Genomic DNA, 21,978 nt, shown 5'->3' with positions numbered 1-21,978 from the left:
AGATAGTTGCGGGTTGATTCGGTTCTTCACCGGGAGGATCGAGCACAGGTGGTAATGTCGCGTTGATGCGGACCAGCTTATGAGGACTGGCCGAGGCCCGACGGCGAGGCGAGGCTGATGAAGGCGGTGGGCCAGGTGGTGGAGTCCGAGACGCTTGGCGTTTGGAAACGGTAGAGCGGCCCCGAGTCGGACTGCGAGCGGATGTAGCAGGAGTCGTGTCGGGAGGAAGCTGCACTGGAGGCTTTCGCGTGGGGCGAGGGGTCTTCACCGGGGAAGGGGCCCGCACAGTCGGTACTGTGGCCGAAGGAAGTGCGGTCTGGTCAGGTGGGGTTCCCGGTTCTGATGTTGCAGAGCAACTCTCGGTCGGCGTTGGAGGGTCGCCAATGACGGTGGCCGATGATGTTGAAGTGGTGCGAGCAGCACTTTCAGCTGTTGACGTCTCACCTGGAGTGGGTGAAGGACTCGATGTGCGAGGCCGACTGGGGCACCGTTTTGAGTGGTGTCCCCGAGACCCACAATGAGAGCACTGAGGCGCAACGGTAAAGTTCTGACGAGCATGTAGCGGGGAGTGGCAGAAATAGCAGTCCCCGATGTTGGCCTTGGGATCAAAGCGAACCGGAATGGTTGTGAGAACGCCTTTATGTGTGATCGTCAAGGCGTGAGGCATTGGCTTGCGGACATCAGCAAGCCTGACAACGAGACGGTATTTGCCGTTGTGGACTAGAGGGTAGCGAGGATTAATATCACGCTGTAATTCGACGATTTCCCCGAAGGGGGCGACGGAAGGGCCGAAAGTAGCCAGAGCGACCTCAGAAGTGAGAAGGAGTGGGACGTCCCGCAGGTGGAGGACTTGCAGACGGGCCATCTCAGCCGTGGTGGCCAGGCGACGAGCTGTCAGCGAAAGGTTGAGCGACTCGACAGCCAGAGGGGTCGCGAGAACGGTACGGACATCGTCCGCAGATTGAAGTTCCATGACTACATTGCGATTCGAGTCAGGGCGAACGTAAAATTGAACTGGAATTTTGAAGAATTCCGAGAAAGAGTTGGCAATGGATTCGGCCGATAATTCTGCCGGAATATTGTCGTAAATGATTGTTTCAGAATGGCGTGCAAACTGGAGAGCAGGAGAGCGAGATTGGGCCGAAACAGCCGAAACGGCCGAAACGGCCGCTTGAGCGTACGACATAAGAGGATCTGACCCTCTAATTGGGTCCACCGCAGGAGACGTGCGCCCTGAAGGGCGCTCCGCTATCGCGGGAGGGGGATCCATTACAAAGAATAGAGAAAACCTTAAAAAAACCTTTTTATAAGAATGGATGAGTATAAAAAAACCCATTTTTTTTTTTTTTTTTTTTATCTTAAAAAGGGACACAGAATGCCCTATGTTGTATTGACTACTTGGTGTAGGAGGAAATCAAGAACAAATTGAGACAAACGAAAGTAAACCAAGAATGGCGTAACGGAGCGAAGAAACAGAGAATATAACAGAAAGATGAAGAGAGAAGCAAAATATCCGATACAAAGACGACAACAGGGATTTTTTTTTTTTTTTTTTTAAATATTATAATGAAAACACAAAACGATCACCATTAATCGCAGACGAGTGCTGCTGCGGCGCGTGTAAACAGATCCTGAAACCATCTAACGTCCTGGGCTGGATCGCTTTGGCATGGGTACCTGCGTCTACAGATATGGAGATTTTGTACGGCGGTAACGATCGTAGCATGATACCGCGCACGTCCGATATCGAGAGGACCCGCCAAGACCTCCTGGAGAGACCACGATCCCCAGAGAGGCGCGATAAAAACGCACTGGTAGAAGCTGTGTTGCTAGGTGGCATGTAGGAGCTTGATTTAACAAGTTGCAGATATTAAAATCAAGCAAGAATTGGCTCGATGGTTTAGTGGTATAATTCTCGCTTAGGGCTCTTAACTCTAAGTTTAATTTGCGAGAGGTCCCGGGTTCAATTCCCGGTTGAGCCCATTTTTTAATAATTAATATTTTTAATTTTTATGGGTTTGTTAAGTGAATTATGTTTTTTTTAGACGTTTCCTACGCCTTTGGGCGTGTGTTTCATCGTCTTGACTGGAGGTGTTATGTAGTAAAGGCGTAGAAAACGTCTAAAAAATCGCGTCCGTAAAAATGTAGATGACAAGCAACTTGTCCTACATGGTGATCAAAGCGAAAAAAGACTTGTACTAAAAGTAAGTGCCGATGAGAAGGTAAATGAAAGTACAAGTGATGAAGAGGGTGAAAAAGTCTTTAGACGACGACTAAGTGCGCCTGCTTAGGAGGAACCCCAAAATAACGAATTAATGGTCTGGGAAGCAGAATCTCAGGGGGAGGATTATCAATTTTCCTGAAAATAATGGTCAAATCTTACAACTACCGTACATACCAGATCAATTAGAACATGCAAGTGCAGTCAGTGAGAAAATTATAAATGTAAACGAAGTTTAGGAGCCAACCAGAATATCAGAAATTTCCTATCGCAGTGACTACAAAGAATGGAAAGCATCTTGCGACGCTGAATGCAATTCACTTCTGCAAAATCAAACCTTAGAATTAGTTAAGTTACCCCCCCAGGAAGAAAAGTAATATCCAGCAAATGGATTTTTAAAGTCAAGTATAAATCAGGTGGAGAAATTGAAAGATACAAAGCGAGATTGGTAGTTCGGGGATTTTCCCAAGTCGAAGGAGTAGATTATAATGAGAAGTTCTCACCGGTCATACGTTTTGAATCCATCAGATTGTTATTAGCCATTGCAACTGAATTGGACATGGATGTGGAACAATGTGATACATCTTTAATATTACATATGCAATGTCACAGGGTACGGCATTCGGAGCCTGTTATGTCCAATCGGTCAACTATAATTGAATGACCGCCATAAGGAAGCTTTCCTTTTTTAGTATACAAGCCTTTACATGCCCTACGCCCTTCTGTGTATAAGCGACGTGCACCTTCTGTTTGCACAAGCCTTCAGGTTGCCATCAGCATTTATCTACCGAACCTTGTCTGGCCATATTCAATTGCGTTTTAGCATTGATCAATGATGGGTGGCATCCATATTTATAATGTATGGCAACGGCCCTTACCGTTAAAGACTATTGCACAACCACCTCCATAGCAAAATGCCTCTCGTCCTCTATATGCCAGTCTAATTGTTTTTTGAAATGCGTCCACATGAGTAAACTCACAAAGATATATAAAATGACGCGAATTACAATGTTTGCAGCTCTTCACAATTTTGTGTTTGCGTTTGCGGATGTTTCTCTGCCTTGCCCATTTCAAAGCCTTTCATTGATTTGCGCGCCGCTCAAACCCTCCCTATATGCAATTCGACAGCAATTTCGCTGCAATTGTTTCCACTTGATTTTCGTAATATTCATGTTATGATGGTGTTACTGTTGCCAATCTCAGTTTTTCGTTGGTCACAAGCTAGGCATAATCATCATCGGCCAAAATTTTATTTTCGTGTTATTTCAAGCCTGTAGCAGTTTGTGAAGAAGGGTCATGATGAAGGCAGCTCAGAATAGCAAGAATATATATAATGGTATTATTACACTGAATTATGCTCTGAATAACAGCTGCCCTTCCAATTATCAGCCAGCGTTATCGGACTATCATATACTTGATTTACAACGTAAACCTTTACCCTTCTTCTATTACATCCTATTAGTAACATTCCCGGTGTTGGAGTCCTTGCGCGTACACACAGTTGTAATCTCGCCACTTCAAAGTATAAAATTGGCACGCTCCAAACAAACTCCCAAACGCAGTAGACATTTTTCTAATCCATTTTAACTATATATGCGCGATTGTCAGTAACATGCATTGACGTCGGGCTAACTCATTTATTACTACTAAACAGACCTAACTAATAGTTATTTGATTTGTACATTTAAAAGTAAGAAGAAAAAAAGAAAACAAAACAAATTCTAAAAATTAGTCAGATATTAGTCAAGTTCTTTAATTGCGCGCTTATAATTAACCATCATTTTTTAATGGGGGCCTACATGGGTTGCAGTCTACAATCACCTGTAACTGCATGGTCGATTTATAAGGAAGGTCTCAAGTACAAAAGAATACCAAGATAAAACTAAAAAGAAGTTCTTAACCTAATCATAAACCCTAAACCTGCTTTTTCTGTCAGCCAGAAGAAGCTATCAGCCTGTTCCGAATGAAGTGACAGAATTGGCTCGATGGTTTAGTGGTATAATTCTCGCTTAGGGCTCTTAACTCTAAGTTTAATTTGCGAGAGGTCCCGGGTTCAATTCCCGGTTGAGCCCATTTTTTTTTCAATTTTTTTTATTTATGATTGTACAAATTCTTAATACCAAAAATTACTTATGATAAACGCTAATGTCAAAGTTGACGACAATCGAGAAAGAAAGTAGTACGACGTAACTAAATAAATGAACAAGCGCACATACTAAATTCAGGCGGTGTGCTGTGCACGGCCTGCTGAGCAATCAACACATTTGTGTACTCCAAAGATTGTATTCCCTGATCAGTTCCATCCTGCGCCTCCGGATCCGGCAATTTTTGATGTTATTCGATAGCAGGCGGTGGCCAAAATCTGGGGTCGACGGAAACACCACTGGGTGCGTAACGATTGGCTCCATCTCTGCAGCCAGAGAAAGGAGGTTTTGGCCTCTGGATTCTCCCAGAAAAACTCAGCAGGGCCCGGGCTCAATGGATTCTCAACCTATGCCGCTCCTCCTTGTGAGCCTCATTAAACACCCTCTGTGTGCGGGAGTATTTTTCAGCCATCCCTGGATGGGGAGGCCCCAGCCGGCCCATCTTCCACCGAATTGTCTTCTCACTATGCAGGATCGTCCGCTTAAGGTCCAGGTTTTGGTGCGCTGTCATGTCCGCCTATCTGCTTTACGTTCTCCATTGTGCCCAAAGGCTCTAGTCGAAAATGTGGATTTCTGGTAACGCCGCTGGCGCATTGTGTCGCGCCTGTACTCATGGCACCACCAATGGACGGAGGCGGTCCATCTCTCATCGCTAAATCACATGCCCATATCAGCGGGTTTCACTAAGAAATGGGTATGATATCATAATCTGGCGGGTCTGGAAGACTTCATAAGATGTATACTGTGCCAAAATGACCTCAATATACAGATGCATCGCTTCTACGAGTGTTCTTTAATCGGTTCTCTTTGGCGCTCTTTGTCGCTCCAAGAGGTCATGGGCGGTCTCTAGACCTGGCCCGTGCCAAATTTTATTCATTCATTGTTGCGTCGGTCGAACAGCGATATGTCAGCCGTCGACGGTATCCTTGACGCAGTGACTCTTTTCAGGACGACTTGGTTTTAGGATTATTTGGCACATTCAATAGTATAGTATAGGTCTTTTATTTTTGTTTGATTCTTATCCTTTATTATTAAAAAAAAAAGTAACAGTACTATAAAAAAACCCGGCCAGTCAATGAAAACTTCTAAGCACAACCAAAGACCAAGAAATTTTATCACAATGAAAAAATCTCTTTTCATTGATAATACATGTTAAGACTCGAATATCCCAAACGAGGTACAGATTATATGTCCTGTAATCGATAATTACAAAGTGATATTATGAAACGCGAAATAATTGAAATGGGGCTGGCTAGCTGCTTGCTACGAGCTATGCCTTGAAGACATAAAAAAGTAATAATAACATAATTATTAACCTTTAAATTAAATGAATTTAAAAATAAAATTGAAAACCCTCATCAACAATTACAGATGTGCATATAGGCAAAGCACATGCTGGAAATGTGGGGGCATGTTTGTGAACAACGCATCTGTAACCGCTCAAACGCGCAGGAGTACAAAGAACACGATTACGAGCCAAGATATAACTATATATGAATGTAAGAATTTCTAATTCTTTGCCTTCATCGTTTATTCAAATCTAAATGCCTGTTCGGCCTACTGTCGTTCACGATCCCACCAGGCCGTGGCCGCCTAGGCCGCCCACGCCTCATCCGCCTCGTCCTTTCGAATTGAGAGCACGTCAACATCGCAACAATAGATGCCACAAAAATTCCATGGTGCCTGGATACAATCTTTTCAAACAACAGTGTTGGGTTATTGAAACTAAGCAACCACGACTATAGCGAAGCGGCGACAACAACGTTTAGTAGAAAGTAAAGCAAAAGTTCGAACACATATGGCTTCCTTGAGAAGATGGCGCACTCATGATTTAAATCAGCATGTAATATATATACTATATGCAAATCATAATTTGTTCATTTTTGCGATGTGCAATGTTTAAATATTATATTGTTGTGAACATCTTGTTTGTAAGCAAGTAAATGTATGGGGTCCCACGTTTGCGGACCCCGAGTATTTTACAGCACGCCACAACAAAGAGAATATTCAAACTTTGACAGGGTCCAAAATCAAACACACTCCTTCGTCAACAACACAGAAAACGATGGTAAGCTGAAGACAAAAAATTTGTTAAAAAAATTTATTATATTTATCTAACATGAATCAGTCTATTTCAACAATATCACAATCAAAGGAGATTCGAGGCCTTGGCCTTGTCGCGTCTCATTCTCATATTACCGGTCTCGGACTCGAATCCGAGTCGACCTTGGAACCACGCCAGTCCTCGCAGGGCATGGTCGGCCAACTCAAGGCTCGCAAGGCTGCCGGCGTAATTTTACAAATGATCAAGGAAGGCCGAATTGCTGGTCGCGCAGTTTTGATCGCTGGTCCGCCATCGACCGGTAAGACAGCTATTGCCATGGGCATCGCGCAAAGCCTGGGCGAAGACGTGCCGTTCACCATGGTCGCCGGATCAGAAATTTTTTCACTTGAGATGAGCAAGACCGAGGCCCTAACTCAAGCGTTTAGAAAATCGATCGGCGTGAGAATTAAGGAAGAAAGCGAAATTATTGAGGGCGAAGTGGTCGAGATTCAGATTGATCGATCACTTACTGGTGGCAACAAGCAGGGCAAGTTGACGATCAAAACCACAGATATGGAAACCGTGTATGATTTGGGAAACAAAATGATTGATTCTCTCAGCAAGGAGAAAGTTCTCGCTGGCGATGTCATCGCGATAGATAAGGCGACGGGCAACATCACGAAGTTGGGAAGATCATATGCACGAGCAAGAGACTACGATGCCATGGGTGCGGAAACCAAATTTGTTCAATGCCCAGAAGGTGAAATTCAGAAGCGGAAGGAAACCACACATACGGTTTCGCTTCATGAGATTGATGTGATCAATTCACGGACACAGGGATTTCTTGCCCTTTTTTCTGGTGATACTGGTGAGATCAGATCAGAAGTTCGAGACCAAATCAATGGGAAAGTTGGCGAATGGAAAGAGGAAGGCAAAGCTGACATTTGTCCTGGTGTTTTGTTTATTGATGAGGTTCACATGCTTGATATTGAATGCTTTTCTTATATTAACCGTGCCCTGGAAGACGATCTGGCACCGGTTGTTGTCATGGCTACGAACCGTGGCATCTCGCGCACTAGAGGTACAAACTATAAGTCACCTCATGGCTTGCCGGTTGATCTGCTGGACAGAGTGATCATTATCTCAACATCGTCTTACAGTGGAGAAGAAATCAAGCAAATCTTGAACATCAGGGCACAGGAAGAAGAAGTTGAACTCTCTGCTGATTCATTAGAAGTTTTGGCCAAGATTGGGTCCGAAACTTCGCTTCGGTACGCGGCCAATTTGATTGCCGTGTCTCATCTTGTGGCTGCCAAGCGCAAGTCTGCCGTGGTTGATGTTGAAGATGTCAAGCGCAGTTACGCATTGTTTTTGGATAAGGATCGGAGTGTCGAATATCTTTCTCAGTATTCAAACAAGTTCATTTCAGATGAAGGAGTTGTTGAATTAAGCAATCGGGTGGCAGTTGTTGAAACCGAAGCCATGGATGAGAGTTAGATTTATGTATTTATTAATTTATTTTGGCTGGGCATGATGTATATAAAAATGTAATCTAGAGTGCAAGAATATACAGACAATAAAAAAAATTATGTAGTAAGTAAACTTATTACGCCAAGCTTGGATTAAACTTTTTTCTCAACCATTCACCTTTGTAATACAATATGACTGGGATAGGAAACATCACAATGGTCAAGAGCGCAAGTAACGTGTTCCCCCAACCGTATCCTAACGCAGAATACATTGATGGACCAGCTAGTGGCAAAACACCACCTCCCAGGGACCTCATCATGGACGATGCCGATGCTGCTGATGCGGCGTAGATCGGGTAGGCATCAACCAAATACGAAATCGTAACCGATAGCAATGTGACCGAGTACAGGCCAAAAATAAAGCAACCAATCTCGGGCACCATCCAATGAACTTTATAGTAAACACCCCATCCATAAATGATTAAACCGATCGCACCTAGCGGCATGAGAAATATCGTTAACGGCAACCGATATTCCGGTCGCATTTCTTTTGTGGCAGATTTGGCTGCCAATGAGATCAACATCTTGTCAGAGTATAAAACTAAGATTAACAATCCTCCAATTGAACCAAGACCCAAGCCCAAATATGCCAAGCCAACGATCGAAGTCGACATTTTATACTGGGTTTGGAAAATATGCGTAAACGTGGTTAGCATTAAATACATTTGGCCGTACCCGAACGCAACCAAAAGTGAAAAGCAAGACACGATGGGTGACAGGACTAATAGTTTTAACGGCCGAATAATACTTCGACGCAGTACGGTTGCAAATCCGAGCGAATGATCTTCCCAAATTGTGTGCAAATGCGGATTATTGGTTTCAGCTCTTAACTTTTTGGCTTTCCTTTTGAGCACAAAGGGTGCGTAAGTTTCTGGCAGGTAAACCATAATGACAACAAACAGAATGCCAGACAGTATGGCAACCAACCTGAACGACCACCGCCAAGATTTTGAAGACAACACTCCGCCAATGACTGGACCGATGGCGGGACCCAACACGGGACCTAATGAATACAGAGCCACGTATTTGCCACGTTCATGTTGCGGCGACACGTCAGTGATTGAACCCGAGCCGAGCGCGATTGAGGACGAACCAACAAGCCCGGAAACAAATTGTAATGCAAGAAGGGAACCCATGTTCCGACATTCTGAGCAACCGATCATTAACAAAGTAAAAATAAATGAAGAAATTTTGTAAATAATTGACCGTCCTTGCATTTCAGATAACGGGGCAATAAATAATGGGCCAACGGCAAATCCCAAAACATAGATTGACACTATAAAAGATGACAGTATCGAACTGTCGTTATGAAATTCCGTCATCACGTAACGCACGCCAGGTGCAAATGTTGAAGACGCAAATGGGCTTGCGAATATTGAATAAAATAACACAAAATCACGTTAGAAATGAAAAATTGATTTGACAATTCTTTTTTAAAATACTTACGAGATAAATGTCATCGAAGATACAATCAAGACAATCAATAAACGACGTCCGTGAGTGAAATTTAATGGATTTGCAGGATCATCTGGTCCATCCCAAGTTACCACGTTATGATCTAATTCTTCCTCCAATTTCTCTAATTGTTCCAATTTGATTTCTAATTTTGATTTGGGAGATTCGATTGTTTGTAAGAAATATGGTGGTTCGGGAATTGCCCGTTCAAGGTCGATATCAAATAGATCATCTTCAATGTCTTCGCTGGACATGGACTCAATGCTAGAAATTGCAGTGACTTTAGATTGATAATGAATAGGCGGATGGTTCATTTACAAAGCCCTGATAATAAGATGCAAAAAAATTCAAGCTTGTAAAACGAATGGATACATATTACATGCATGATATATGATTTAAATGGCAGAGACAACGCACAGGCAACGTTCCAAGGTATGCAGTACAAAGTAGGTATATGAATGTTCCGCAGTTTGGAGAACGAAATGCAAGAAACGCACGAGCATCCGAGAGAAACTTTTATTTTTATTTTTATTTTGACACCATAGTACATATTAGTTATATTGTACTCAAAAATCCTGGATGAGCGTAACATTTCATTACCTTCTCTGCTTAAGTGTGATCAGCAAAAAAATGGTTTGATCTATAATCTGTACTTTTTCCATCTTCAACAGAACAAAAAGATCTAATTATTCATCGGCTCGACCCGATGAATTGTGGGGTACCGGATTGCATGATGATTTGTTCTATTTGGAATAGTTAAACTTGACGAAATTTGAAGGTATAATTTTGTCTTATAACGTTTTGGCATTGCCGGCAATACCGATAACTTTTGTATTACATAATAAGATATTTTTTTGGTGTATTTCCGTTTGCGGTAATATTTGCTTAATATGGAAATTATGAAATGAAAACTCGTTTTCAATGCTCTCAATTGCGTTTTTGCAAAAAAGAAAAAATTTTGATTTTTTATTTGCGTCGGTTCGCTGGGTGGGCATTAAGTTTTTAAATTTTTTTAAATTTTTTTAAATTTTTTTTTTTTTTTTTGACTCCTTTTTTCTTATTGTATAGTTTTACAATTATATTCATAAAATAAAAATAAAACAGATGGCAAATATACCACGAATAATATCGTGAAATTGTTGTATATTGTGAATCTTAGTAGTTTAGTTGGTGGTACCGTTTATAGATGTTCACCACGTCTGCATTGTACTTGTATATATAGAATGAAGAAAGGCACCCCTGATTGATTGTACATGCCAGGGCATTGCGATACCAGATTTTATACATATACGTATATTTAAAAGTTATATATAATTAATTATAATAGCGAGAGGCCAAAAAAAATTAAAAAGGCGTTCCAATTTGGGTTGGAAAACCTTTTTCGTGTACGTACCTGCCACGACTGTGCGCAAGAACCCACAAAATTCGCAGGTCAAGCTATTTTTCTTGAAAACCTCACCACACTTTCACAATTGCTTTTGCATTTATAAAATAATAGTAATATTTTAGTAACAATGGCAAACACCCCACACGGAGGAGTTCTTAAGGATTTACTTGCTCGTGACGCACCCATTCATGACCAATTGGTGGCCGAGTCTGAGACCTTACCGTACTTGGTCCTCACCGAGCGTCAATTGTGCGATTTGGAACTTATCCTGTCCGGAGGTTTTTCTCCCTTGGAGGGATTCTTGAACGAGAAGGACTACAATGGGTGAGTTTATTTTAGTTTTTTTTTTTTTGGAGCGATAAAGAAAAATCTAATCAGGGTCATTATTTTTGCAGAGTTGTTGAAGACTTGAGACTTGCTGACGGCTCATTGTTCTCAATCCCAATCAACCTTGACGTTTCAGAGGAAGAAATTAAGAGCATTGGAATTTCATCCGGCAAGCGATTTGTTCTTCGTGATTTCCGTGACGACGTGCCACTGGCTATCATTACCGTTGACGACGTGTACAAGCCCAACAAGGAAGTTGAGGCCAAGAAGGTGTTCAGGGGAGATCCTGAGCACCCGTCAGTCAAGTACCTGACCAACACCGTGAAGGAATTTTATGTTGGCGGTAAAGTCCAGGCCGTGAACAGACCAAACCACTACGATTACGTTGGCCTGCGCAACACGCCCGCTGAACTGCGGGCGGAATTGAACAAGCAAGGATGGACCAGGGTGGTTGCGTTCCAGACCAGAAACCCGATGCATCGTGCGCATCGTGAATTGACTGTGCGTGCTGCTCGTTCACGTCAGGCTAACGTGTTGATTCATCCCGTTGTTGGCTTGACCAAGCCCGGTGATATCGATCACTTCACCCGTGTGCGTGTTTACCAGGCAATTTTGCCCAGATACCCTAACGGAATGGCACTTTTGTCTTTGCTACCATTGGCCATGCGCATGGGTGGCGATAGGGAAGCTGTGTGGCATGCGATTATTCGAAAAAACTTTGGTGCCACGCATTTCATTGTTGGTCGTGATCATGCCGGGCCTGGAAAGAACTCGAAAGGTGTTGATTTTTATGGACCATACGATGCTCAAGAGTTGGTCGAGAAGTACAAGGATGAGCTTGGAATTGAAGTCGTGCCGTTCCAGCAAATGACTTATTTGCCAGATGCTGATGAGTACGCTCCAAAGGACGAAGTCGCCGCCGGAGTCAAGACGTTGGATATTTCCGGAACCGAGCTTCGCAAGCGGCTTAGACTCGGCCTGCCCATCCCAGAATGGTTTTCATACCCTGAAGTAGTCAAGGTGTTGCGGGAATCTCACCCACCAAGAGTCAGCCAGGGCTTCACCGTGTTCTTGACCGGCTTTCACAACTCGGGCAAGGATGCCATCGGTCGCGCGTTGCAAGTCACGCTTAACCAGCAAGGCGGCCGCTCGGTGTCTTTATTGTTGGGCGAAACCGTACGATCCGAACTTTCATCCGAACTGGGATTCTCCCGTCAGGATCGTCACAAGAATATCCAGCGCATCGCGTTCGTGGCTGCCGAGCTCACCAGGGCTGGCGCGGCTGTTATCGCTGCCCCGATCGCGCCGTTTGACGATTCCCGCAAGCATGCTCGCGAAACCGTGTCCGCGGCCGGATCGTTCTTTTTGGTTCACGTCGCTACGCCGTTAGAATACGCTGAAGCTACTGATCGCAAGGGTGTGTATGCAAGTGCTCGCAGGGGTGAGATCAAGGGCTTCACCGGTGTGGATGATCCTTACGAGGTGCCGACTGATGCCGACATCACAGTCGACCTTAGCAAGACTTCGGTGAGAACCGTGGTTCACCAGATCGTGCTACTACTTGAGAGTCAAGGATTTTTTGGAAACTAAATTTGAATTTTTAATGATCATGTGAAAAGAGGAAGGATTTAGAATAATTTCTTTATTGTTTTCGGTAATCAATAATAATACATATAATTTTATAGAACAAATTCTATATAATGGAGACAATGCTGCAAGTGCGCAATCGTGTTACATTTAATGCATAAAAGGTAAACTTAACGAGGGATGTTTTGCTTTTAATTTTTTTTTTCGTCAGTTTCTCCCAATTTCTCTCGCGCCACCAAGGAAGGACTGCGTTGTCATTTCGAAAACGAACCCAAACAGAAAAAAAAAAAAATCAAAAAAGAAAAAGACAATACCCGTAAACTGGGGTAGGACCAAAGAAGTCATCAACAGAATTTTTTTTATTTTTTTGTGCTCGGATTTTTTTTCTTTTCGCTTCAAAGGTTTGGATTTACTGTTACCCGAACAATCTTTGGATTTGTTGCCGGAGAAGTAAAAATAAAGGTCCGGAGGTCATCATAGTGTTTTTTCGTTGTATACGTTCGATACATATACAGACGGTTTCATTTTTTTTTTTGTTTTGCTTTTTTATAATTTTTGCTCGCATTGAGAGTGACCATATTACATTCGATATTGAATAGTTTTGAAAATGTATAATTGGGAGCCACCGACGTCTTCAGCGCTTTCGCTGGTCACGTTTACGAACGATCCTCAACAACTTCATCAGCAGCAGCAGCCATTATCTCAACAGTTACAGCCACAACAACTACAGTCACAACCACAGCAAATACAGCAACCACAGCAATATCAACAACCACAATTACAACCACATATATACCAGCAGTCTCCAGTAGCTACAACATCTACTGCATCATTACATCAAAGCCAACAGATTCCTGGCTACCTACCGCCATTGCTATCGACTCCGTTGTCATCGTCGTCGTCATCGCTATACGGCGGCGTGGCAGGCGCAAGCCAGTTCACGCCGTCGTACGTTGCCGGGCCTCCGTTAGTTAGCAACACGCCTCCGCCTCAGCAACCGCTGTCACCGAGCCCGAACCAGTTTAACACTTACACGCAATCACCTGTCGTGCCGGTAGCCACCACGCCTCAGATTCATTTCGGTGAATCAGCCAACGCGTTCGTAACCGGACCGATATCTCAACAACCGGGGGACAGGTGCCCATTGCCGATGTGCACGCCATCATCGATCAAGACTGCTTATGATCGCAAACGACATTTTGGAACTGGCAAGCATCAGAAAGCGGTTCGTGAGCTAGATGACGCGCAGCGCGCTGATTACTTGACTTGGATACGTGTCAACGGATTTGACCAGTAAAAAAAAAAAAATTAAAAAAGATGAAACGAAAAGTTGTCATTTGATATTTAATTCATCACTATATATAAAGCTGCAGAGAATTAATACACATGGGACGCGTACAGACGTTTGTACAGGTTGTGTTCACTGCTTTATGGAAAGGAGTTTGCGGGTCATGTCTTGATATTTACATATAAATTATGCTTCTATCTCACATTAAGCTGGTCAGTTTTATTTTATTTTATCTTTATTTTTTTAAATGTACACTACATCTATCATAAGTATTAAAGCTTTTCATGAACTACACAACAACAAAAAAAACAAACACCATAACCAAACCCAGATCGCGTAAGCACCAAAATCATAAAAAAAAATATATGGAAATATATATGGAAATCAGAATGCATAAATTTTAATTTGCAGCAGGAGACTCCTGGGGCTTCTTGGAGGCCAAAAACTGAGCAAACTTTGAAGTCTCGTGAATGCCACACTCAGTTTTTGCCTTACCCTTCCATCGACCGGCGCGCTCGTCTTCGCCTTCAGCGACAGGTGAAGTTGAGTGCCAGTCACCAACGGACCGGTAACCCTTATCGAGAAGCTCATTGTAAGGCACATTGTTTTTCTTGATGTAGTCATGAACCTCCTTAAATGACCAATTGGCCAGGGGATTTATCTTGATGAGACCAGTGAACTCTTCAATTTCCACAATATCCAAGTCCCCGCGCTTGCCACCTTGAGACTTGCGGCGGCCGGTCAAGGTGGCCGTGACACCGAGTTGCTCGTACGCACGTTGGATGGGCTCGACCTTGACCAAAAAATCGTAGGAGGCCTCGTCACTATCCCACAAGGATTCACCGTAATGCCGATTAAAATCGTCAACAGATTCGCAATTCTCAGGCTTATAGATGTGAAGTTTTGCCGAAGGGTACTTTGCCTTGAGCTTGTCGACTAATGCCAGGGTCTCTGGGAAGTGGTGAAGCGTGTCGACAAAGATAAGTTCGAGCGGGTGCGCAGTGGCGTACTGGGGTTGCAGCTTGGAAACCATGTCTAGAGTGGCCAAGCCGGTGAGGCCGAACGCGGTGGACTGGTACAGGCCCGGGAAGGTGAGGATGGCCCATTGCAAGATCTGAGCGGGCTCGAGGTTCTGCAGCTGAGCGTTGATGAACTTGAGGTGGGAAGGGGTAAGGGAGATTTTGGAGTCCTGAAGTTGTTGTTGTTGCTGCTGCTGCTGCTTTAATTGCAGACCTGCAAGGCCGTTGGATACTGCGACAGGGGCCATGACTGGTTACGAATGATGGATACCACAGACAAGCAAAGGAAAGGCAGGAAAAAAAAGGAGAAAAGAGAGCGAATTGAGTCGTCAGCCAAGCAGAGAAAAATAGTGAGCGGGTAGCACGAGCGCAGGCACAATTAAGCACTAGCACTGTCACTAACTATTAGCAGCCATATCAACCGTACTTTGTAATCATCGCTGTTGACCCCGACGTCGGCAACTTTTCTTGGTTGACCTCGACAATTTTTTGTCGCTGCTGAGTCAGGAACTGGCACTGTCACCATTCGCCGCTAACCGTTTCGGGCAGGTGACCTGCTTGTTTTGGTATAGCGCTGTCTTGTGAAATCTTCGCGTGAATTGCGCCATCGGATGCGGCTTACGCTACTTTGATTTGAGTTTAGCCCAGCGTTTGCCCCTGACTTTGTTTGCCTAAAATGTGTTTTAGAAATGCGTTTTGATAATCGTTACAATGTATTGTGTATTTATAATAATTGTTGTTTACATGCAGTGTATACGTGATCATGTATATAGTATTCAATACAACTTATACATCACATACACGTCTATTCGAGCTTCTTGATCAGGCCTTGAGCAACAAGATAGTCCGCAATCTGCTTGACCGACTCTTCCACGCTGGCCTTGTCCGAGTGCACGTGGACCTCAGGCTTGAGCGGCTCCTCGTAAGGGGCAGAAATTCCTGTAAACTCGGGAATCAGTCCGGCTCGTGCCTTCTTGTATAAGCCCTTGGGGTCCCGCTGCTCGGCCACCTCGACCGGCACATCCACATACACTTCCAAAAACGGCAGCTTGGCGTCGTCGTGCAACTTGCGTGCGGTGTCTCTGTCGGCCCTGTACGGCGAGATGAATGATGTAATTGCCACCGTGGTCGAGTCGGCAAACAACTTGGCCACCTCGGCAATCCGGCGAATGTTCTCGTTTCGGTCGGCCTCGGAGAATCCAAGGTCCTTGTTCAAGCCAAACCGGACATTGTCTCCATCAAGCCGGTATGCATTGATGCCATAATGAAGTAAATGCTGCTCTAACGCTGTAGCAATGGTACTAAAAAAAAGGGGGAAAGATCCAAGTTAGCTTCTGACTTGTTACCAGACATGACCCAACTCAATTAATTACCTTTTGCCAGATGCCGACAATCCGGTAAGCCAAATTGTCAGTCCCTTTTGTCCGCTAATCTTTGACCGCTCGTCGTGAGTCAATCCAGCGTGCCAGGTAATGTTCGTAGCCATTTTTGTATGAATATAGGCAAATTATGTATATAGTAAAAACAACGAGTTCAGTCTTGTGCAATATATCTTGATATGAATTTATTTTGTCGCGTCAGTTACCCTGCCTTGTTTGTATATAAAAAGGCTAACGTAATTCATGACTAATGGGATGGTATTGCCCAGTGACGTATCTTCCCAGGTCCACGTTGCCCCTGAAATAATGGAATAAAAGCTATCAAGCTTGAGCCTGGTGCATTGATTTCCTACATAACGATTGTTTGTTCGTCTCCGACGAAATGACTGACAATCCAGAGTTTAATAGCTCGATTCTGTCCGCCATTATTTTCTTGCTTCCCAGGATCATCAAATACACCTTGCTAGGTCTGATCAAAGCAACATGGTTTGTTCCTTCTAAGGTTCTGATCTTGCTTGGGCCTTTGCTTAGTGCTTCATTTAGTATTACTCTTTCATTTTCATGTTTGCTTATCATCATGATTGTTTTTATTGCTCTTGTATGGGCAGTTGTGAGATATCGTTATCTTAACGTTTATTCTCGCCTGCCGATCGAAACTCGCAGAAATGAACCCAAGTTGGATATGATGTATTATCCTGAAGCATTTGTGCAACCACAATTTACAAAACCTGGATTTTCAAGCTATCTTGATGAATTTTTTTCTGGAATCAAAATTTTTGGTTACTTGGAGAAACCGGTGTTTCATGAGCTCACCAGGCAAGTTCAAACCAGGAAACTTATTGCTGGAGACACTATATCTCTTGAAGATGAAAAGGGTTTTTGCATCGTACGTTTATTATTTTATTTTATTTTATTTTATTTTATGAGTCCAACTTTTGGCTTACCATTGCTAGGTGGTCGATGGAGATATTCAAATTTTTTCCAAGGACAGATCTCGATCGGAAAACGACGAAGATGGCAGTTACAGATTGCTTACAGAAGTGAAAAATGGAGCTCCAATGTCTTCTCTATTTACGATTATTTCTTTGTTTACTGAAGATATTCAGCTTCCTTTTCGCCAGGCCTCTCCTCGGCCGCCTTTCCCCGACACGTTATCGGGGGAGGACACGTTACACAATCAGGCCGATTATAATACCAATAGCCCAGGGTTGCCCCCGGTTCCATCTATTCCTCCACTTTCAGAACCTTCTAATGCACAAGAACCTTTAAGATCATCATCAACATCGTCCTCTTCTGTTCATCCGGGAATTATTGCCAGGGCAAAAGTTGATTCCACAATCGCAGTCATTCCTGCTGAAGCGTTCCATAGATTGACAAGAAAATATCCTAAATCTGCTGCTCATATTATGCAAGTCATTCTCGCAAGGTTTCAACGTGTCACTTTCCAAACCGGGCATAACTATCTCGGCTTGACTTCAGAGATTCTCAAAACCGAGGTTGCGTTTAATAAGCTGTCGATATATGAATTGCCAAACTATGTCAGTGAGGACATTTTGAGGAAAGTTAAGTCGCAGGGTGACAGTAAATTATATAATGATGGAGTCATTATTCCAACACCTGATATTGTCAATCAATTAAATTTAGACAATAATCCATCAAAATCGTTACCAGGAGACTTGGCATCGAGTTTGTCATTATCAATTATATCACCTACTCTTTCACATAAACACTCCAGACCATCGATTTCATCACTCAAATCATACGGAGGACTAGACCTTCATCAACAGGGTGAAGACAACAACAATATCAACGTTGATAACTACAATGATGAAGCAGTCGAATCAGATTCTGATGAATTTGAAAGTAATATTGGTTATTCAAACCATCTAAATGAAGAAGAAACAGTATTACTGAAAAAAGCAGTAATGGAATGCATATTCAAAGCTATGGGGGTTGCTCAAGCGACTTTCCATGGCAAACCTTCACTTTTTACGTCTGCTGAGACAAGTCCAAGACTGAATTCATTTGAAAATAGAAGGTCGAGTTCATTATTAAGTGCTCATACTTCTCAAGTTGGTGTTGACAGATTAAGCCCGTTTCCATTTGATTCTACCAACATCTTTTTCGACGACGACTCAGCCACATCCAGCACGGCCCCACAGCAGTCAAGCAGTTCTATATCACCGCAACCGCAAATTTTGGACGCGGCAAATGACATTCAAATTTTGCATTACAAGCCAGGAGCTAAATTAGTTGAGCAAGGCGATAAGAATAAGGGCTTGTACTACGTGATTGATGGATTTCTTGATGTTAGCACGCATGACAAGCCCGGCGAGTATTCTTCCATATACACAATCAAGCCCGGTGGCATTGGTGGATATTTGGGCTCAATATCAGGCTATCGATCTTTTGTAGATATTCGTGCAACCACGAACGCTCACGTTGCGTTTTTGCCTCAAGAATCTATCGACAGAATTATCGATCAGCAACCTGCGATACTTCTTACTCTTGCCAAAAGGCTGATAGGAATTTTGTCACATCTTATTCTTTATCTAGACTTTGCGCTTGAATGGGTTCATGTTGAAGCAGGCGAGGTACTATATAGACAAGGTGACGTGGCAGACTCGATCTACATTGTCATGAATGGAAGAATGCGTGCTCTTAAAGATTCTAAAGGTACGGTGACCTTAGCTGGAGAGTATGGCCAAGGAGATAGCGTGGGTGAGCTTGAAGTCTTGACTGCACGCAATCGACCGTTCACGCTTCACACGGTTCGAGAAACTGAACTTATCAAGTTCCCCAGAATGTTATTCGAGAGTCTCGCAATGCAATATCCGGCAATCACAATTCAGGTATCAAAGATAATTGCTTCAAGAGTCGATTCCTTAATTAACAGTGAAACACCTCATCCCTATGATGTCCCCACGAATGCGCCTTCTTCTGGAAATTTTAGAACCGTTGCCATTCTTCCGGTTACATCCGGCCTGCCTGTTAAGAAATTTGGCGAGAAGTTAGCCAAGGCCTTCACACAGATTGGACATAACAACTTTGTACTTGACCAAGCCACAATATTAAAACATCTTGGCAGGCATTCGTTTAATAAGTTTGGCAAATTAAAACTCAGCGGATACCTGACTGATTTGGAAGAGCGTTATCAGATGGTCTTGTACGTGGCAGATACAAGTGTTAATTCTCCGTGGACTCAGACATGCATTAGTCAAGCTGACTGCATTTTGCTTCTAGCGAGTACAGACTCTGACCCTGCCATTGGAGAGTATGAAAGATTGTTAGTAGGTACAAAGACCACTGCTCGAAAGGAATTGGTGTTGCTGCATCCTGACCGTTATGTACCACCGGGACAAACCAATGCTTGGCTGAAGAATAGACTTTGGATTCATTCACATCATCATGTTCAAATGCAAGTTCGAGGTTTAGTTCCGAGATCGGCAACAGCTTTTTTTGAAACCAGAATTTCTAGCTTGAAGAGTAAAGTTCAAAAGGTTCAAAATACGTTACAGTTAGAACTTCAAAAATACATGTACTATGTACCTCGTTACGCGCCAACTCGGCCGGTATACAGAACTTCTCAAGTTAACAAGAATGATTTTGCCAGACTGGCGAGGTTGTTGTCCGGCAAATCTGTCGGGCTTGTATTAGGAGGTGGTGGTGCTCGAGGATTGTCGCATCTTGGCGTGATCCATGCAATTGAAGAAGCCGGAATTCCGATCGATATTGTGGGTGGAACGTCTATCGGGGCATTTGTAGGTGGCTTGTATGCGAGAGATGCAGATATTGTTCCGATCTATGGTCGATTAAAGAAATTTTCGGGCCGTATTGGAAGCTTATGGCGTATGATGTTTGATCTTACATACCCAGCAACATCATACACAACCGGTCATGAATTCAACCGAGGCATTTGGAAGGCATTTGGAGATTCGCGAATTGAAGATTTTTGGTTGCAGTATTATACCAACACGACCAACATCACGCATTCCAGAATGGAGGTACATAACTCAGGGTACGCATGGCGATATATACGTGCGTCCATGAGTCTGGCGGGATTGTTGCCGCCATTGACAGATGAAGGTAGCATGTTGCTTGATGGCGGATATATAGATAACCTTACAGTTACGCATATGAAGTCATTAGGTGCAAGCGTCGTATTTGCTGTCGATGTTGGAAGTATTGATGATACCACACCGGTCACCTGGGGTGATTCCTTGTCGGGTAATGAAGAGCGTTCTAGGTGCCAATATATATATATATATATTTATTAACGAAGTGATTTAGGATTCTGGGTAATTTTTAATCGATGGAATATTTTTTCCAGGCAACCAAATATTCCAAGCATGGCAGAAATTCAAGCACGGCTAGCTTACGTGTCATCAGTTGGAGCACTTGAAAAAGCTAAATCAATGGAAGGATGTATCTACATTCGTCCGCCGATCGATCATTATGCCACGCTTGACTTTAACAAGTTTGAAGAAATTTACAAGCTTGGATATGAATTTGGTAAAGAATTTATAGAAAAATTACAAAATTCAGGTAACATGCCAAAGATTGCCGGTAGGTCTGAAGTTGAATTGAAGAAAAGGGTGGTAACAAGACGGAATTCGGTTTAAGTCAGGGCAAAGCAACAGGTGTTTTCTGGTTTATTTTACTTTTTTTTTGCATGTATATATATTTTTTTTTTGCCCTTCATATTCTATTTTGAATCAACCCTCGAAGTGCTGCAAATGGGCTTTTCCTGAATGTTTTATCCGTAATAACCTTACCGAACCGATCAATTTCTTGTCGCACGATCTTTTCGTTAGCCTTGCTTGAAACTGGCTTGTTTCTAGCGACATTCCATGCAGGATCTCCAGACGACGTTGTCTTGTTGCCACTGCCATCGACATCCACCATTTCATCTTCATCTTCCCATTCGTTCTCATCATCCACAGGTAATGCATCCATTAAATCGTTCAAGCCCACACCGGCAACCATTTCTCGTTGCTTCCTGGTAACCCGTCGCCTGGCTGATTTTGATAACGCATGTTGTGCGATGTCTGAACTTAACACGTCCTTCCCACCAGTCTCGATCGCTGCTCGTGAAGCGTTAGCGGCAGTCAAATGTTTTGGTTGTTTACTTTCCAGCACGGGCCTGCCACCACTCGTGGCCGTGCTTTTAGACGTGCGAGCAATGCTGTCCTTGATCTTGATCCGTTTCTGTTCAAGTTTTGATTTCTTGGTTACTTTTCCCGATCGCTTAACTGCTAACGCATGAATAACCGATCGATTGCCACCGGCAGCAATGTTTTGTGCCTGAGCTTTTGCGATCGTGGCTTTTGCTGCTGCCAGCTTTAACGCATTCGATTGCGCTCGCAGGGCTTGCCGGACTTCCACTTGTGCTGATGGTGTCGGACGTCTTGGTGCCTTTTTTGACCATATTAGTTAATATTATATATTTTATTGACTAAAACTTACCATGATTTTCGTTAATATGGTCTTATTCCCTAGGCTTGTGGGTTATCGTGGAATATGCATGAAGAGCTGGTAGAAAATTTTGGGTTTTTTTCATGTCATCGGGTTCGCGATTTTTAATTCTCTCAACTGTTT

The 21,978-nt window shown here is 43.3% G+C and overlaps 9 protein-coding genes and 2 non-coding genes across 11 annotated transcripts; 6 read left to right on the top strand and 5 right to left on the bottom strand.

Moving 5' to 3' along the window:
• Positions 1 to 30: 30 nt before the first annotated feature.
• V1514DRAFT_344816 (uncharacterized protein) lies at positions 31 to 1,270 on the bottom strand (the record flags this gene model as incomplete). Its single annotated transcript, XM_066929204.1, has 1 exon — positions 31 to 1,270. A coding segment is annotated over one exon (1,240 nt), but the record flags the coding sequence as incomplete, so codon positions are not given.
• A 619-nt stretch (positions 1,271 to 1,889) lies between these two features.
• Positions 1,890 to 1,982, top strand: V1514DRAFT_t97. Its single transcript has one exon. It is a non-coding gene; the product is annotated as a tRNA-Pro (tRNA).
• Positions 1,983 to 4,200: 2,218 nt separating this feature from the next.
• Positions 4,201 to 4,293, top strand: V1514DRAFT_t98. Its single transcript has one exon. It is a non-coding gene; the product is annotated as a tRNA-Pro (tRNA).
• Positions 4,294 to 6,389: 2,096 nt separating this feature from the next.
• Positions 6,390 to 8,015, top strand: V1514DRAFT_337230 (TIP49 C-terminus-domain-containing protein). The gene is made up of 2 exons (XM_066928647.1): positions 6,390 to 6,433; positions 6,494 to 8,015. The coding sequence occupies exons 1-2, from the start codon at positions 6,431 to 6,433 to the stop codon at positions 7,904 to 7,906; spliced, it is 1,416 nt and encodes a 471-aa protein (XP_066781230.1). The 5' UTR covers positions 6,390 to 6,430; the 3' UTR covers positions 7,907 to 8,015.
• On the bottom strand, positions 8,016 to 9,647 carry V1514DRAFT_285578 (major facilitator superfamily domain-containing protein; the record flags this gene model as incomplete). The annotated part of the gene is made up of 2 exons (XM_066925177.1): positions 8,016 to 9,303; positions 9,385 to 9,647. 2 exons carry the CDS (start codon positions 9,645 to 9,647, stop codon positions 8,016 to 8,018), a joined length of 1,551 nt encoding a protein of 516 aa, XP_066781229.1.
• An 834-nt stretch (positions 9,648 to 10,481) lies between these two features.
• On the top strand, positions 10,482 to 12,797 carry V1514DRAFT_311711 (uncharacterized protein). Its single transcript, XM_066925799.1, has 2 exons — positions 10,482 to 11,104; positions 11,176 to 12,797. The coding sequence occupies exons 1-2, from the start codon at positions 10,908 to 10,910 to the stop codon at positions 12,695 to 12,697; spliced, it is 1,719 nt and encodes a 572-aa protein (XP_066781228.1). The 5' UTR covers positions 10,482 to 10,907; the 3' UTR covers positions 12,698 to 12,797.
• A 127-nt stretch (positions 12,798 to 12,924) lies between these two features.
• Positions 12,925 to 14,264, top strand: V1514DRAFT_337222 (uncharacterized protein). Its single transcript, XM_066928646.1, has one exon. It carries the CDS (start codon positions 13,302 to 13,304, stop codon positions 13,989 to 13,991), a length of 690 nt encoding a protein of 229 aa, XP_066781227.1. The 5' UTR covers positions 12,925 to 13,301; the 3' UTR covers positions 13,992 to 14,264.
• On the bottom strand, positions 14,196 to 15,447 carry V1514DRAFT_337221 (Phosphoadenosine phosphosulfate reductase family-domain-containing protein). Its single transcript, XM_066928645.1, has one exon. It carries the CDS (start codon positions 15,247 to 15,249, stop codon positions 14,383 to 14,385), a length of 867 nt encoding a protein of 288 aa, XP_066781226.1. The 5' UTR covers positions 15,250 to 15,447; the 3' UTR covers positions 14,196 to 14,382.
• A 250-nt stretch (positions 15,448 to 15,697) lies between these two features.
• On the bottom strand, positions 15,698 to 16,525 carry V1514DRAFT_369736 (Adenylylsulfate kinase-domain-containing protein). The gene is made up of 2 exons (XM_066929958.1): positions 16,375 to 16,525; positions 15,698 to 16,302 (listed from the first exon to the last, which is right to left on the bottom strand). The coding sequence occupies exons 1-2, from the start codon at positions 16,485 to 16,487 to the stop codon at positions 15,807 to 15,809; spliced, it is 609 nt and encodes a 202-aa protein (XP_066781225.1). The 5' UTR covers positions 16,488 to 16,525; the 3' UTR covers positions 15,698 to 15,806.
• A 166-nt stretch (positions 16,526 to 16,691) lies between these two features.
• Positions 16,692 to 21,146, top strand: V1514DRAFT_337219 (uncharacterized protein). The gene is made up of 3 exons (XM_066928644.1): positions 16,692 to 17,266; positions 17,334 to 20,607; positions 20,671 to 21,146. The coding sequence occupies exons 1-3, from the start codon at positions 16,763 to 16,765 to the stop codon at positions 21,000 to 21,002; spliced, it is 4,110 nt and encodes a 1,369-aa protein (XP_066781224.1). The 5' UTR covers positions 16,692 to 16,762; the 3' UTR covers positions 21,003 to 21,146.
• V1514DRAFT_337215 (ribosome biogenesis protein SLX9-domain-containing protein) lies at positions 20,930 to 21,937 on the bottom strand. The gene is made up of 2 exons (XM_066928643.1): positions 21,847 to 21,937; positions 20,930 to 21,795 (listed from the first exon to the last, which is right to left on the bottom strand). The coding sequence occupies exons 1-2, from the start codon at positions 21,847 to 21,849 to the stop codon at positions 21,079 to 21,081; spliced, it is 720 nt and encodes a 239-aa protein (XP_066781223.1). The 5' UTR covers positions 21,850 to 21,937; the 3' UTR covers positions 20,930 to 21,078.
• Positions 21,938 to 21,978: the final 41 nt, after the last annotated feature.

This window comes from Lipomyces japonicus (genome assembly GCF_038497905.1).
Source record: "Lipomyces japonicus strain CBS 7319 unplaced genomic scaffold V1514scaffold_57, whole genome shotgun sequence".
Lineage (NCBI taxonomy): Eukaryota > Fungi > Ascomycota > Lipomycetes > Lipomycetales > Lipomycetaceae > Lipomyces > Lipomyces japonicus.
Note: the sequence above shows the minus strand (reverse complement) of the source record. Positions and strands in the feature narration are given on the sequence as shown.